At 47.1% G+C, this 17902-nt stretch overlaps 2 protein-coding genes across 3 annotated transcripts in view; one reads left to right on the forward strand and one right to left on the reverse strand.

Moving 5' to 3' along the window:
• Positions 1-5002, forward strand: part of LOC142592590 (astacin-like metalloprotease toxin 5) — a 42351-nt gene extending 37349 nt beyond the window's left edge. For both annotated transcript variants that reach the window (XM_075704122.1, XM_075704123.1), the window contains one exon: positions 4751-5002. In XM_075704122.1, coding sequence (XP_075560237.1) covers positions 4751-4986 — 236 coding nt within the window. In that variant the 3' untranslated portion in view covers positions 4987-5002. The remainder of the gene's footprint in view (positions 1-4750) is intronic.
• Positions 5003-9003: 4001 nt separating this feature from the next.
• Positions 9004-17902, reverse strand: part of LOC142558293 (uncharacterized) — a 39329-nt gene continuing 30430 nt past the window's right edge. The window contains exon 5 of the mRNA XM_075670443.1: positions 9004-11283. Coding sequence (XP_075526558.1) covers positions 9349-11283 — 1935 coding nt within the window. The 3' untranslated portion in view covers positions 9004-9348. The remainder of the gene's footprint in view (positions 11284-17902) is intronic.

Genomic DNA, 17902 nt, shown 5'->3' on the forward strand with positions numbered 1-17902 from the left:
AAATCTCGAAGCATTAACAATATTTCGAACAATTCTCTTCTGAAGCATGTGCAGCCGTCTGATATTGGTAAATGACGTGGTGCCCCAGACCAAGATACAGTAATTAACGACTGAAGAAAACAGTGCATTGTACAGCATTTGCTTAACACGCTTCGGTAGGAAATATCGCAGTCGGGACACGATACCAACAACGTTTGACAACTTGCCCCTGACCATTTCAACGTGAACGTCCCACGATAAATTTTCGTTAAAGAAAACACCCAGACTTTTGACCACGGGAACTATTTGAATGGACGACGAACCCATTTCTAAGCAGATCTGTGGAGTAGAAGCAATCTTGTTACGAGGCCTAAATAATACAGCTTTACTTTTTTCTGTGTTTATGATTAGCGAGTTCGATTCAGACCACTCATGAAGTCGGCGCAGACACCCTGTAGCTTGCTGTTCAAGATCTCGTACATGTGCTGCTCGAAAGAACAGAGTGGTATCATCTGCGTAGATCACAAATGTTGGGATCTTACTTAAACAGACTATGTCGTTGACATAAAGGAGGAAGAGCAGAGGTCCCAGAACACTTCCCTGGGGAACGCCAGAAGAAATATGTTTAACATCTGATAGTGCGTTGTTTACTGTTACTTGTTGGACGCGAGAACTGAGGTAGGATCTAATTATGTCGAGACATTTTCCGCGAAAACCATAGTGTTCCAGTTTGGCTAACATTGTTTGGTGATTGATGCGGTCAAACGCTTTCGAGAAATCGATGAAAATACCAAGAGTGAAAAGCTTTTGCTCAAAGGATTCCAAGATTAGTTCTTTTTGGGTTAGAAGTGCAGTCTCTGTCGAAAAGTTCTTCCTGAAACCGTGCTGGCTTGGCGTTAGTATATTAAATTTCCCACAGAAACTAGACATTCGGGTATACAGTATCTTTTCAAAACACTTTGAGAAAATTGGAAGAATAGAAATTGGGCGATAGTTTGATAGGTCGTTTTTGTCTCCACCTTTATAAACAACGGTTACTTTAGCAATCTGCATTCGTTTAGGGAACACTGCATGTTCGAGGCAACAATTAAAAATATGTTCTAGGACTGGGCTTACTATATCGGCTACATATTTTACTGGCTGAATCTTAAGGTCATCTATGTCCCGTGAGCTACTGTTGCGGAGGGTCAAGAGGCAAGCTTCGATTTCGCTGGTGTCCGTTGGCATCAAGAATGCAGTGAAGACAAAGTTCGCCTTCGGGCATAGCGTTCGCCGCCTGCGTTTGGTAGTAAACATTACGGTTACACAAGCTGCAGTTGCTGGGAAGCAAGCGAAGCGGTCAGTGATCTCCGAATGCTATCGCGTCCCACTGTCAAAGGCCAAGCTTAAGCCTGCTCCAAGCTCTTTCTTATCATTGGCCACACGTTGTCAAATGAAAGTCTGTTGCGAGGAATAATTGTCGTTTCCTGTGTGGCTCTATTAAATATTCATGTTTAACATACCTACACGACTGTACTTACTGATGCGCACTTGCTTGTTCACATAAAGCAGCTTGCAGGAGAGCTATGCAGGTAAAGAAAAGAAAATTTCATTTACAGAGACGACAAAATTTTCGCGATGTTGCTTCAACAGCATATTGTTGCGTCTAAACACCACAAATGCGTTAATTGGACTACTGACACGAGTCACACCACCACCAATCCATCAGTGCCTATCCACGTCCCCGAAGCGTGGACACCAACTCTTGACGGGTCCCACAAAAGGCCCTTACCCTACCCTCTTAGCTGGCAGCCTGAGACAAGGATGAAAAGGAGGGGAACAACGTCGACAACCTGAGATGAGCAAGTTGCTTTCTTGCCGCATATTCCGAACCAGTCTCTTCAGAGGCGGAGTTACTACGGGTTATTGCGAGCCTAGGCATGGTATTTGCTGCTGTACAATCTTTAGATTACCTAGTCAACTCGCCTAGGCAAGACGAAGGGATTAATAGTGGAGACTTTTGAAGAATGAGGAAAGAGGGCACTGATGTCAACTGAGAGGTTTAACTTGCTTCTGCATGGAGTGGGCTTCCGTACAGCAGCCGTATAACTAAGCTAATGAACCCCTTTACAATAATTTTCTACAACCTGACATAACAGTCGATGGGCTTGATGGATTATTTGCCCTAACGCCACCCGTGGCCGCAACAATTACAAAGTTCATATCAACTATTCTAACAGACTCGCAAACAGCATGCCGGAATTACATGAATGGCAGGATCAGCCGCAAAGCGCTGAACATTCTCCGCTCTAACGGCCGACCCACAGACAAGCAAAGCAAACACGCGATAGTTTGGATACCGGGACACACGAGTGTCGAGGGAAATCTGGAGGCAGATAGGATAGCTCGAGGGTACGCAACAAACCGGGCGTCCAAGAACACTGCCGCCATAGAGGACCCAGAACCGGTAGGCCAAACATACGCTGACACGCTAAACTACTTCAGGGGCGCCAGAATGAGATACCCGGCACCAGACAAATAACTCAACAGAGAAGAAGCCGTAATCTGGCGGCAACTACAAACGGGCACATACCCGAACTTATACATTCTAAACAAAATTTACCCTACCCAATATGAGAACACATGCCCCTGGTGCGGGGACAAGCCCACGCTATATCATATCACGTGGGCCTGCCAAAAAGCAAAAGAAATAACCGTAATAGAAAACCCGAGTGCGGAACAGTGGGAGAGGATGCTTTCCAGCGACATCCTGAAAGTCCAGCAAGGGCTAGTAAGGCGTGCTCGCACGGCAGCTACCCTCAGTGGGGCCCTGGACTAGGGGCACCAACCCTGCAAATCAAGATGGAAGAAGCCATCTGACGCACCGCTAACTCCATATGTAAATAGAGCAAATAAACGTTTTTCACCACCACCACCACTGCACCTTCAAATGCACGTTACAATACGTACGGTATAGCCATCAGTTCTTCCTTACCAAATATGAGGTCTGCTGGAGAAAATGTTCACCTAAATAAAATGTGATGGGACAAGTTGCTATACAATTGCTGGTAGAATGCTTTAGCTTTCTGTTATGCTGATGCTGTTTCTCCATGCAAGTTAAACTAGGCACTCTCCCACTTCATGTACTACTGCCATAGTTATAGCTGCAGAACGGCATTTGGAGACGCCGGCATATTAAAGAGAGACAAGCGCCAGATTAACAGACAAATCATAGCGGCGTTTCACAATAAAAAGTGGTGCCACCGTTGTGTCCGTCAACCATATATTTTGCTGACGGAAAAAGAATTTGAGTATCTGCGTAGCACATATGCCAGCCGGTGTATGTTCGCATTATTTAAATATTCTTTTGTTTGCCATGGGGTTGGTTTCACTAAAAGGTCGCGCTTTTAGGGTTGTATAAATGCCAAGGCAGGGACATACGATCCCTCCAATGCTATTCACAGCCTGGTTACACGAGGTATTTAGACCTAGATAGGGAAGAAGTGGGGATAAGAGTTAATTAATGGAGAATACCTTAGTAACTTTCGATTCGCTGATAATATTGCTTTGCTTAGTAACTCAGGGGCCAATTGCAATGCATGCTCACTGACCTGGAGAGGCAAATCAGAAGGGTGTGTCTAAAGATTAGTATTCAGAAAACTAAAGTATTGTTTAACAGACTCGAAAGAGAACAGCTGTTTACGACAGGTAGCCAGGCACTGGGAGTGGTAAGTGAATACATCTACTTAGGGCAGGTAGTGACCGCGGATTCGGAACATGAGACTGAAGTAATTAGAATAAGAATGCTGTGGGGTGCGTTTGGCAGGCATTCTCAGATCATGAAAAGCAGGTTGCCATTATCCCTCAAAAGAAAAGTGGAAACAGCTGTGTCTTTCCAGTACTCACCTACGGGGCAAAAACCTCGAGGCTTATGAACAGGGTTCTAATTATATTGAGGACGACGCAACGAGCTATGGAAAGAAGAATGATGGGTGTAACGTTAAGAAGAGAGGAGACTGGGTGAGGGAACAAACTCGAGGTAATGACATCTTAGTTGAAATCAAGAAAAGAAAATGGGGGGCATGGGCAGGACATGTAATGAGGAGGGAAGATAACCGATGGTCATTAAGGGTTACGGACTGGAGTCCAAGAGATGGGAAGCGTAGCAGGAGCGGCAGAAAGTTGGGTGGGCGGATGAGATCAAGAAGTTTGCAAGGACAACATGGCCACAATTAGCACGTGACAATTGGTTGGACAATTGACACGTGACAATTGACAGTTGGAGAAGTATGGGAGAGGCTGATGATGATGATGATGATGAAATGCCAAGATGTTCATCCAACAAGACCTGTAGGTTACGGCCACCTTCCAGAAGCACTTTGATTCAAAGTGCATGTAAGAATTAACTGCTAAGCAGTGGAGCTAATCAAGATACATAACGAGTATTGGTAGAAAGGAAAGCAGAAAATACATTGATAGAGCCGGACACGTTGCTGGCATAGGTAACTGTGCTAGGTAGATATCGATGCTTTAAGGAACAGAGAAAATACTAAGGCGTGATGGACGAAATGCTAGACTGCGATATATGTAATAAACGTGATTAGATGAAGCAGGCTAGTTCACTTTTGTAACCGCTTGGCTTCGGACTAGTTGACAAGAAAAAAATCATCATCACAAATTAAAGCTCCTTCAATATAAAGCAGTTGACAGTTTGCAGTTGTGTCACGCATCCTTCTCGTCCGTGTATTTTGTGCACAACCCACGGTTTGAAGTTCAACAACTTTTGTTGCAGAAAATGTGGAGCAGTTTGACAAGCTCGAGCCGTGGGAGAACAGGCTGCTGACACCATTCGACAGAGACTCAGTCATGCTGTACGGCTCGGAGTCATTTGCCCGCGAGCCAGGCCTGGCAACCATGCTGGCCAAGGATGGCAGCAGGCTTAAAGAAGTTTACGACAAGCGAGGTCTCAGCGCTAGCGATGCGCGAAGGATAAATATGCTGTACCGCTGCAAAAATAAAAAGACTTAGCACCTACACTGTACCTTCTATAGCCATCTTGTTGCCATGGTGGCACGGCCAATTCAGGCCGTGTCTCTACTTTAGCCTTGTTGTGTACTGTAGTGGAACAGAAGGAACCTAAGGAAAGAAGAAAGGACACACTGTGGCGTGACTTGAGAAGCCTCACTTCATCAAGGTGGTAGTGTGAGAAAGTTGCTACTGAATTTTTGAATGTACGTCTGCACAAACGGAATTGGACAAGACGCAAACGCCTTGTCTTGCCCCTTTCTTTTAGCGGGGATATTAAAAAAAGCCTAACCATATGCAAGAAATGAGTGAATCATTCAACTAAGTTTTAAAATGTATATAAATGTCACTACAGGGTTCGGACAGGCCGCCATTGGAATCTGAACCTGGGCAACGTTTAACGTTAGAACGCTATCTAGCGAGGCGAGTCTAGCAGTGTTATTGGAGGAATTAGAGGGTAGTAAATGGGATATAATAGGGCTCAGTGAGGTTAGGAGGACAAAAGAAGCATATAGAGTGCTAAAAAGCGGGCATGTACTGTGTTACCGGGGCTTAGCAGAGAGACGAGAACTAGGAGTCGGATTCCTGATTAATAAGGAAATAGCTGGTAACATACAGGAATTCTATAGCATTAACGAGAGGGTGGCAGGTCTTGTTGTGAAGCTTAATAAGAGGTGCAAATTGAAGGTGGTACAAGTCTATGCCCCTACATGCAGTCATGATGACCAGGAAGTCGAAAGCTTTTATGAAGACGTGGAATCGGCGATGGGTAAAGTCAAAACAAAATACACTATACTGATGGGCGACTTCAATGCCAGGGTAGGCAAGAAGCAGGCTGGAGACAAGTCAGTGGGGGAATATGGCATAGGCTCTAGGAATAGCAGAGGAGAATTATTAGTAGAGTTTGCAGAACAGAATAACATGCGGATAATGAACACCTTTTTCCGCAAGCGGGTTAGTCGAAAGTGGACGTGGAGGAGCCAGAATGGTGAGACTAGAAATGAAATCGACTTCATACTCTGCGCGAACCCTGGCATTATACAAGATGTAGACGTGCTCGGCAAGGTACGCTGCAGTGACCATAGAATGGTAAGAACTCGAATTAGCCTAGACTTGAGGAGGGAACGGAAGAAACTGGTACACAAGAAGCCAATCAATGAGTTAGCGGTAAGAGGGAAACTAGAGGAATTCCGGATCAAGCTACAGAACAGGCACTCGGCTTTAACTCAGGAAGAGGACCTTAGTGTTGCAGCAATGAACGACAATCTCATGGGCATCATTAAGGAGTGCGCAATAGAAGTCGGTGGTAACGCCATTATACAGGAAACCAGTAAGCTATCGCAGGAGACGAAAGATCTGCTCAAGAAACGCCAATGTATGAAAGCCTCTAACCCTACAGCCAGAACAGAACTGGCAGAACTTTCTAAGTTAATCAACAAGCGTAAGACAGCGGACATCAGAAACTATAATATGGATAGAATTGAACAGGCTATCAGGAACGGAGGAAGCCTAAAAGCAGTGAAGAAGAAACTAGGAATAGGCAAGAATCAGACGTGTGCGTTAAGAGACAAAGCCGGCAATATCGTTACTAATATGGATGAGATAGTTCAAGTGGCTGAGGAGTTCTATAGAGATTTATACAGTACCAGTGGTACCCACGACGATAGTAGAAGAGAGAATAGCCTAGAGGAATTCGAAATCCCACAGGTAACGCCAGAAGAAGTAAAGAAAGCCTTAGGAGCTATGCAAAGGGGGAAGGCAGCTGGGGAGGATCAGGTAACAGCAGATTTGTTGAAGGATGGTGGTCAGATTGTTCTAGAGAAACTGGCCACCCTGTATACGCAATGCCTCATAACCTCGAGCGTACCGGAATCTTGGAAGAACGCTAACATAATCCTAATCTATAAGAAAGGGGACGCCAAAGACTTGAAAAATTATGGACCGATCAGCTTACTGTCCGTTGCCTACAAAGTATTTACTAAGGTAATCGCAAATAGAATCAGGAACACCTTAGACTTCTGTCAATCAAAGGACCAGGCAGGATTCCGTAAAGGCTACTCAACGATAGACCATATTCACACTGTCAATCAAGTGATAGAGAAATGTGCAGAATATAACCAACCCTTATATATAGCTTTCATAGATTACGAGAAAGCGTTTGATTCAGTCGAAACCTCAGCAGTCATGGAGGCATTACGGAATCAGGGTGTAGATGAGCCATATGTAAAAATACACGAAGATATCTATAGCGGCTCCACAGCCACCGTAGTCCGCCACAAAGAAAGTAACAAAATCCCTATAAAGAAAGGCGTCAGACAGGGAGATACGATATCTCCAATGCTATTCACAGCATGTTTACAGGAGGTATTCAGAGGCCTGGAGTGGGAAGAATTGGGGATAAAAGTTGATGGAGAATACCTTACCAACTTGCGATTCGCTGATGATATTGCCTTGCTTAGTAACTCAGGAGACCAATTGCAATGCATGCTCACTGACCTGGAGAGGCAAAGCAGAAGGGTGGGTCTGAAAATTAATTTGCAGAAAACTAAAGTATTGTTTAACAGTCTCGGAAGAGAACAGCAGTTTACGATAGGTAGCGAAGCACTGGAAGTGGTAAGGGAATACATCTACTTAGGGCAGGCAGTGACCACGGATCCGGATCATGAGACTGAAATAACCAGAAGAATAAGAATGGGCTGGGGTGCGTTTGGCAGGCATTCTCAAATCATGAACAGCAGGTTGCCACTATCCCTCAAAAGGAAAGTGTATAACAGCTGTGTGTTACCAGTACTCACATATGGGGCAGAAACCTGGAGGCTTACGAAAAGGGTTCTGCTGAAATTGAGGACGACGCAACGAGCTATGGAAAGAAGAATGATGGGTGTAACGTTAAGGGATAAGAAAAGAGCAGATTGGGTGAGGCAACAAACGCGGGTAAACGACATCTTAGTTGAAATCAAGAAAAAGAAATGGGCATGGGCAGGACATGTAATGAGGAGGGAAGATAACCGATGGTCATTAAGGGTTACGGACTGGATCCCAAGGGAAGGGAAGCGTAGCAGGGGGCGGCAGAAAGTTAGGTGGGCGGATGAAATTAAGACGTTTGCAGGGACAACATGGCCACAATTAGTACATGACCGGGGTAGTTGGAGAAGTATGGGAGAGGCCTTTGCCCTGCAGTGGGCGTAACTAGGCTGATGGTGATGATGATGATGATGATGATGACAGGGTTACTCAATTATGCATTATTCTTTCGTTAAAACTATTTTTTTCTAAACTATTAATTTTCACATTTATTACACACTTTGTTGCGTTCTTTCCCACATCTCGATTCTTCACCGATGCAGTGTAGCGGGTACGTGTCATGTTAGAGGACCAGCTCCCACCAGAGAACGCTGAAATCGGGCCGCTAGGATGGCAAAGAAGCAACGCTTTCATGGTAACTGTATACTTCTTCATACGTTCAGTTGAGAAATAAGACACTTGCGTATGGCTGATACTGGCACATCTCACAATTCTGGTTTGATTTTTTTGTGTGTGTCGCATACTTGGTCCTCTCAGCCCAAAGTCTAAACCGGAGGCCCCAATGCAGTCATCGACCATGGGACCTCCTTTTGTATTTCTTGTATGTCAAAACTTGGAAGTACGATGTTAAGAAATTATTTGAAATAAGTTGAAGCAATGTAGTGAGATATTGCCGCTTAATCTGCCGTTAACTTCTTGCATTAAATGAATAGGGAAATGTGATATCGCAGGCAATAACTTGACGCTTCTTAAAAATTTAGAAAAATAAAGACTCCTTCAATCACTTAACTACGTGATCCATGTAACACATGTAACAGAAAGGAGGCTCCTATATGTGATGTATGAAAACTGGCGCTGGATGGCTGCGCCAAAGAATTCCTGCTCCTAGAGAAACCTTTTTTGTTGCTCTTCCAATATACCGTCTATATTAGCTGATGAAAAAAAAAACTGAAAAGCTGCTATTTTCAGCTAAATTTATTTGTTGTATATCTTTTTAAATCATTATTCAAGACACTGAGCAGAAGGAAGTTTATTGTAAAGTTAATAAGGTAAAAGCGTATGAGAGCTGCTTCAAACCGTAGGGCTGTCGTCATGTAGAAAACGCACCTATACGCCTAGACAAGCAAAAAGGACGCAAAAAGAACCACATGTCCAACTTGGGCCCAATGCACCTTTAGAAGTCGCGTGTACGCAACAAAGATTAGCAAGCGGTGCTGTTTATATAAAAGCGCGCCTGCTTTAACGGCTGCCAGAAAAACACAAATAAATGATGTCTTCGACGGTCGCGCAATACAAGAAGTGAAATATACACGACTGCATTAAGGTGCAAGACGAAGGCGATCAAGGCAGGTTGCACCGTTTGTCCGGGTTCATTGGTGTCCCTGACTCGCAATCGAAGGCTCTAGCAAATTCCCTCGATTGCCTCATCGCCTCATCGCAGACGGCACCCTCGTTCACAGTGCCTCTACCGGTGCACGTGAAGAAGCACAGCACCATTAAGAGGAGCCGAGTTCCGCTGTACTCGCCAACACGAGTGTCGTGAGTCGCCGCTTCGTACTCGTAGGCATCCACGAGGGCGCCCGCAGTGAAAGCTCGGCTGAGAGCACTGTCTAGCTGGAGGGCGCGAGAGGAGCCCGTTTTGACGCATGCGCTTAGATTCCAAACGACGTCGGCAGTCCTCACGTCGGCTGCATAGGCTGTAAGGAGAAGCCAAGAAAGGGCGAAGCCCATCTGACCTCCGAGACCAGCGTAGTTGGCGGCAGAGGGCAGCCGCTCGTCGAATATGGGAAACGACAAAGACAGCGGGAGCAGCCGCATTGTCTTCGACCTAGAAGATGGCACTGACAGCTCGAGGGAGTTGATGGCACCGACGACTTCGTAGACGTGGTCCGGTACGTTCATGATCAGCCTGGACGACGAACGCCAGTTGAGCAGCAGGGAGTCGGTCAGGTCGGACACCTCGCCCTCACTGCCGTAGCAACCGTCATCGGTGGCGATGGCCTGTGCTTCGTAGAAGGCTACGGATGGCGTCGCCGACCAGTTGGCAACGACCGTGATGTCTTCCTTAAATGGCGACCATTCCGATAGGCGACGACGGAGCGCGTTGCCGACCGAACGTATGATGCCATCCGCGCTCGCTCGTGCATCCTTGTGGACCGCTTCGCTCATGTGGTTTTCAAGCAGAGCACCACGGGAGAGGAGGTAAGCCGTAGTGAAGCAGAAGGCATTGTAGCGAACGGAGGCCGCCTCAGCCTTGCCACCATAGTAGTTGAGAATCAGGTCCTTGTTCGCGTACAGGGCAGCTACCTGCACTGTGCTCCATGACGTCAAAAGGTGGGTGTTGTTGCTGCCGATTCTGCGCCAGACGTCGAGGAAGGCGCCGACGAAGCTCGGGCTCGTCGTAACCAGTTCCACTTCGGTGGTGCCGTTGTATCCGAAGTCAACGACAGTAGCCAGCCAGTCGACATTGGAGATGCCAATATCCCGCGGCACAGTCAAGGGCACCGGATACTGCGTGTGGAGGTTGTAATTGGGAACGAGCGCGAGGGCTGTGATTTTCTCGAGCGCGGCAGTGTCCACTAAGCTAGCCTCTATCTCATCGCTGCCTTCGGTGCCGAAGGCCCTCCGTAACGTGTTGAAGTAAACCGTGAATTCGCTTTCCGACATCGAGTTCATCGCCATTTCCACGATGAGGTGGAAGAGACGGCCAGGGTTCACCGCCAGCACAGTTATGTTGCCGGAACACCTGGGCACAACGCGCACGATCACGTCCCACGCGAGCTTCAGAGAAGTGAACAGCAGGGTGTGCAGGATGTCCACCCGGTCGGGAATTCGTGGCCACGTGATGCCAGCCTCTAACAGCGCGCCCTTGACCGCCGCAAGGTGGTCTACCCGACCGCTCAGCACGTTTTCGCAGCTGCGGAAAGCGGCAGCCGCTCGCTGTACGTCGTTCTGGCCCGAGTCTGGCACCTGGACGTTGCGAATGTGGTTCGTCATTCGGTCCAGTGCCTTCTGGTAGAACGCCTCGCGCACGCTCAGTGAATTGTTTCGCTCCCAGCCGCCGCACACGAAGCGCGCGAAGCTATGGCAAGGGCTGACAGAGGCGTCTGCGGAGGACGCAAGCAGCTTGGCGAACAGTTGGCACTCGGTGCTGGCGCACGCTGCGGGTTTCTGGGGGAACAGCGCGATGGTCAGCACGACCAGGGTGATGACGATAGCGATGTACATGAGCAGGACGATGATTCCGAGAGGCCGCACTCTCTTCACCGAGGCCACCTGGGCAAGAAAGAATTGTTTTCGCTATAATCTAGTGCACGCTTGTTTTGGGATTACAGCTAAGCGCCTAATCATGTTAGTTAGGAGCGTTAGACACCTAGGCCGGTGGTTGTCCACACGGTGGAGCGTAACTGAATGGGAATCGGAGTTCAGAAACCTAAATATCTCCTAGAAAACGTATTTACAGGAGTTAGGATTAAATGACGCATGCGCTACTCTTGCTGATCACGTCGCTTCGCGCGGTTAGAAGGCGCTGACCGGCCGGCCAGTCGACGCTCGCGCGGTGCTGTTAAAGAATCGGTCAACTGCACATTGTACATGCGCTCTCTGCTCGACAGGCGTTGTGCCTTTAGTTGGCGGTCTCCCTAGTTTTGAGCATATCGGCGGATTCCTTCTGCATGAACAACGGCGTGGCACGGCTACGATATTGCTTATGTCCGTGTGGGAATTCCGTTTCAACTTCTTAGACAATAAGCTAGTCTAAATACAGCGGTTAAAGCACACGAAGAGCGAGAGCGCAACGTAAGCTGCACTTTGCGAACGTGTTATATGCGCTAATACTGCGATTTCACTATGCAAGCTTTATGGTTGTGTTAGCGACGCTGTCTCTGAGACTGCACCATTTCGGTAGCCGCGGTACCGAATGGGCTGTGTAGGGGCTATCTCGAGTAGCTAAGAGCAGACGACGGCAGCCAGAAGTGCGACTTCAAGTCACGATGCTTTCGAATGAAACCTCGGACCGTCTCCGACAGCTGGATCACGTGACCATAGTGGTATAGTGTTTCCCACTGAGGGACCTCATGTTAACTGCTTAATCATGTTGTGGTCTAGCTTGGCTAGATGGCGCACCCGTTTCGGTCACGTGTTTGGCATCGACCAATGAAGTGGTGACATCTGGCAGGGAAATCTTCGTGCATTAAACGGCCGCTTGTCGGTCCAGTCAGGCCCCGAACACTCTCAAGTTCAATAAAGGGCCACAGAGGGCGAAAAGATCGCCGCTGCTAAAAAAAAACAGGCACAGCCTACCTATTAAGAAGGTTCCCCCGTGGGCGTATTACTTCCCGCAAGAGGAGCCGTAGTAAGTGGAATTTTAACCTACAAGCTTTCTTCAGCAATAAACGAAGCGTTTTTATTATATGACAAAGAGTACAAAATTATCATTCCGACTTTTAAATTGAAATTTTTATTACTAACTTCGTTGTTTTTTTGCCATTATGAACGCAAAACTGCGTTCAGCATCATCGACCTCCCACGTTACTTCTGGCCTCGATTTAAAATTTTTACCGGTACGTTCGCGTGCACGGCAGGTACGGATTCATTGGTTCGTACATCGCTTGCTGATTTTTTGCTAAAACGTCTTTATTGCGCTTCGATAGCTCGCGTTATTTAACTTGGGGTGTAAGCCCGAAAGCTAGGTTTCAATCGTGAGCCATGTGGTACACGCCTGCATCGAAATGGGAGCCGGATCCTGCTGCGACTTGGGACGGCAATATCAGTCAGTCGTTTAACATCGCTGCTTCAATCGCCATGGGATATATTTGCCTCGTTAACTTACAGACGGAGAGAAGTTAACGAACTAGATGCTGCATTACGTATGGGCAATCAGGACCCTCCGTTGCTGTTTCCGAAATAAACTTTTAGTTGCGAGGCCATCCTTATACACACATTCACGAAAGAGAAAGCGATATTGGACCGCGCCCCCCATTTTTCATCTCGTTGTATGGGTGACTGAGTAGCCTTATCAATATATATTTTTTCGAGTCCGCCGGCAATGTCTTCTGTCCACAGGACCGAATAACCCTTTGATAAACTAAAGCTAAAGTACTGAATTTATTGTATGAAACAGTTACACGCATGATAATTCGCCCATATTCCGTACCTATTGGTTCCAAATGTTCTTGCTGTTCAGTTTGGTTTACCTGAAGACATTTACTTTTGCACTAGTGAAGTGGTGCATCACGTTCATGCAGAAAAAGAACGCATAATTTCTAATAGCTTCATGTCTTTCATGTATTTGCTTGTGAAGCCAGCAGTGTGATCTCTTCTAGTGTATAAATGAGCGCACAAATGTTCTCATTTTTATCTTAATAATACTTCAGCTGTTGATATACATTGTAGTTAGACAGACATCAATTTTATGGAGGGTAGCAATTTTTATTTACCATGCTGCTTAAGCAGCCTAAAACAAAGTGTACATTTGCATGCGTTCTGTAGTTACGAACTATTACAATGTATATGTCACACCTTTTTGCATTTATTATTGCAAAATTATGCTAATTCAATTTCTGATGCAGTCAAAATTTCGGTTCCAGACATGCAGTAATGAGGATGGCACCAGTAAGCAACACATTTCACGCACTGAAGTGAAGCTGCTGCTTGCTACAGCAAGGTCATTGTGTGGACTTTGGCTTCTACTGCAAGGTAAACAACATCTGGTTCAGAAATGAATATGCTTCATGTATGCTGTATTGGCTTGCTAGTCTTGAGATACATGTAATTTGCTTGTAGCAGACGATATGAACGTTTGTTCACATTTACAGGTCAGCATAATTGGTTTGAACATTTAAAAAATGCTACATTAGTTTGGATAATCTCTGCTGTCCCTCATGTGTCACTGTTCTGCCCCAACAGAGTCTGTGCCAAGCACATCTTGGTCATCACAGAAGCCCCCATCTACACCAACACGAAGGGGCTAGAGCCAAATTCGCAAGGCTTTACACCAGGAATAACGAAGCCGTTCCAGAAGTATATGGATGAGCTATCAAGTCCACGGACGACTGCGTCAAGAGTGAAAGGAGCCTCCGCCATCATTTCAGCAGAATGGATACTGGCCGAGTCATCTAGGTACCTCAAGAACAAAACTTCTGTGTCTTCAGATGTACCTGCAACCTCTGCACAAGCACAGATGACACTGGCCAAAAGAGTTCCGTCAGCTTGCCTTTCTTTAATGAGCTTCCTGGCCTTGTCAAATGGCATTTGTGCCAAGTATAATTTCTTTTCAATGAATGCAAGCATTTTTCATTCCAAATTCTTGTTAGAGAACATTCCTCTTCCTCATGCAAACATTAAAGGTCAACCGATTCTTTGCTCATACTTAATACCAGTCACTGCCTAGTAGCATAACATATCTTCTGTGGCAGTTTTCTAGCGTACATTGCCATGTGCAATTCCTTTCCTGAAATAGCTGATGCGGCATTGGCATGTTTCTTGCATTGAGATTGGCACTGTGTGCTATGTAGCATTTAACTTTTCTTAATGTTTTTGGCTTTAAAAGCTTGCAAACTAGAGTGGATCCTTTCTTGAATGCAAGCTTTTTCATTCCCATATTTAATTCCTAGTCTCGTGCAGGATTGCTATTCTTGCTCAACAGCCTGTGTTTTTGCGCAATCTACATTGAACTGATCGATTGCAGAATCTGGTTCCGCTGCTGTGCGACTTGGTACTCCTCACCATGTTACGTTTCTCGTATGTGGAAGCCTGGTCATTTGCATTGGGACACAGCCTGACGAGGTAAGCACCTGCTCCTGCAGTCCGCACAGCGACATAGACTCCCTGTTTACATGTGCCGTGATTGGTGCTCCCTGTTCGTCTTTTCGTGCTGCAGCTCTCGGTAAAGTGTGCTTGTAGCCTTCTTCGGCCACGATTTGGCGTGAACGGAGACTAGCATAGGTGCTTACATTGTCTGAAGCGTATAAAGTTGATATCGACATGGGTGGAAAAGCCTGCAAAAGTGGCTGCAAAATGGTGATGCCCACAAAACTGACCATACCCATATTTAGAGAATGTGGGGAATCAGGTGTGAGTTACACATTAGCGGCCCCCTAAGGAACAAAAAAATGTGCAGGTTGAAAAGCAGGTAACGGTAAAATGCCGAGTAGTCCTTGTCACCGTATTTGCTGCGGCAGCAGATGCCTGCACCACCCGATTGCTTCGCAATGCAAGTTGCTCATCTTCAATAGAGACTGTCGGTGCAAACAAGTGGGACACACTAATTTGCTTGCGCTGCTGGTTGTCGCTTGTTACCAGACCACCATGTGCGACGAAGGCAAGCACTATGCCTGCAGTCGGACGGTTGAATGGGCCGTAAGCGACCCGTGTGCGTGTATGCTCACTGTTGTTGTGTGAATCATAGTCAATGTATAGTGTATAGTGCCAATGTATAGATACAGCGTTATGTTAGAGGTATGCTGAAGTTATCTGATTGCAGAATCTTGTTTCAATGCTGCCCCACTTGGTCATGGTTGTCATGTTACATTTCTAGGATGCGGCGGCCTGGTAAGTTGCATTGGGAAACAGCCTGACGAGGTAAGCACCTGTTCCTGCAGTCCGCACAGTGACATAGACTCCCTGCTTACATGTACCGTGATTAGTGCTCCCTGTTCGTCTTTTCCTGCTGCAGACGTCGGTAAAGTGTGCTTGTAGCCTTCTCCGGCCACGATTTGGCGTGAACGGAGACTAGCATAGGTGCTTACATTGTCTGAAGCGTATAAAGTTGATATCGACATGGGTGGAAAGGCCCACAAAAGAGGCTGCAAAATGCTGATGCCCACAAAACCGACCATGCCCATATTGAGAGCAAGATAGGCACCAAGTGTGGGTGACACGTTAGCGGCCACCAAAAGAACAAAAAGAAGCGTACAGGTTGGAGAGGAAGTGACGCTAAGATGCCGGGCAGTTCATGTCGCTGTGTTGGCCATGGCAGCATATGCTTGCGTCATCGGATTGATTCGCAATGCAAGTTACGGCGTCTATCGATGCAAACAGGTGGGACGATATCCAACCTGCGTGCGCTGCTGGTTGTCACTCGTTACTAGACCGCCGTGTGCGATGAAGGCAAGCACTGTGCCTAAAGTTGGATGTCTGAATGGGCTGTAAGTGACCCGTAGTGCGTGGATGCTCACTATTGTCATGTGGATCTTAGCCAATGTACAGTGCATTGTCTGAACCTTATTCGGTGATTCATTGCCGAGTCTCATTTGATCATGGTCGCCGTGTTACGTTCCTTGGATGTGGCGACCTGGTCCGCTGCATTTTGCAACAGCATCTCGAGGTAACCATCTGCTCCTGCGGTCCACACAGCGACAAAGACTCCCAATTTACACGCATCGTAATTGGTGCTTCCCGTTTGTCCTTTCCTGCTGTATCCGTGGGCAAATTATACTTGTGGACCTTCATCGGCCATGATGTGGCGTGAACGGAGACTACCAGCATACATGATTACATAGTCCGAAGTGTATGAATTTGATAGCCACATGGGTGGAAAGGCCTGCAAAAGTGGCTGCAAAATTGTGATGCCCACAAAACCGGCCATGCCCATATTGAGAATGTGGGACACCAAGTGTGAGTTACACATTAGTGGCAAGCGAAAAAACGAAAAGTAACCTGCAGGTTGATAAGGAGGTAACGCTAAAATGCCGAGTAGACCATGTCGCTGTGTTAGCTGTGGCAGCAGATGCCTGCGTCACTCGATTGCTTCGCAATGCAAGTTACGGCGATTGTCGAAGCAAACAGTGGGGGCACTGTCCGATTTGCTTGCGTTACTGATTGTCGCTCGTTACCAGACCACCATGTGCGACGACGAAAGTGAGCAGTTTATGAGCTCGCATTAATGGTTTTGCCGCATCTCCACATGCAAATTTTATTTCTGCTTTTGTACGAGAAGGTGCACTGTTTTCTTCTGCCAATAAAGTCACACGTCATGTTCATTCACTTGTGGCTCGTTCGTATGGGCGTCAGTAGAGGCTAGTTAGTCTCCTGGCAATTAAAACACGGCAGCTGACGCATGCCGCAAAGCCAGCAAGGCGAGCATGGCGCGTACCCAGCGTACGCCACCAATAAAAAGCGGCCATATTGAATATTGCACGATAAGAAAATTGCATTTCCGCTTCCTGTTTAGGTAGCGCCATCTATCGGGCCCCCCGGTAAGTTCCATGCGCTGCCGCTTCTTATTTTCGTACCACTGTGGAAGGCACAGTTTCCCTCTCTAAGGTTGGTTCTTTATTCTATGGTCCAGTCCTTTGTGTGGTTTGCTCAAGAGCAGTAGTCTCTCCGCCCCCTTTTCTCGTGTCGGCGTTGCCGGCGCTTGCCGCGCGCTCTCCGGACGGCGGGCCCCCTTCGCCTGCCGCTGCCGACACACAACCATGACGCACTCTTCTGCCAGGGCTATTCAGACCGGAAGTCACAGACGGTTTGCGGACAGCCCAGGATTGCCTAATCAAAGAGGCCCAGCTTTTGGTCCTCGTTAATGGAACAATACTCATTCCTTCTGCGGTGCTCCTCGCCCCAGTCGTTATGCCCGTTCCGTAAGCATGCCCCTCGGCCGGCGTCGTGTCGACGCCATTCCACCACATCACTACAAGAACGACGTTGAGATAGTCAACCAGCTGACCGCTCTTGAGCTCACCTTCGCGGCCTAAAGAAACGGCCCCCTTCAGCCTTAAGGATGATGGTCTCCTTCGCGCGTGACAGAGTGGTGGAGATCCTGGGTAAGCGCTCACAACAACGGAACAATCACTGCTGCAGCTTCGTCGAAGCCGTGGACTTACCAGCCTCCGGCCATCTGCCGTGACCGTTTTCGATATGATTGAAGGAAGAACCGCTCCGAGGGCAGAGCCCAGTA

This window comes from Dermacentor variabilis, chromosome 9, assembly GCF_050947875.1.
Source record: "Dermacentor variabilis isolate Ectoservices chromosome 9, ASM5094787v1, whole genome shotgun sequence".
Taxonomy (NCBI): Eukaryota; Metazoa; Arthropoda; class Arachnida; order Ixodida; family Ixodidae; genus Dermacentor; species Dermacentor variabilis.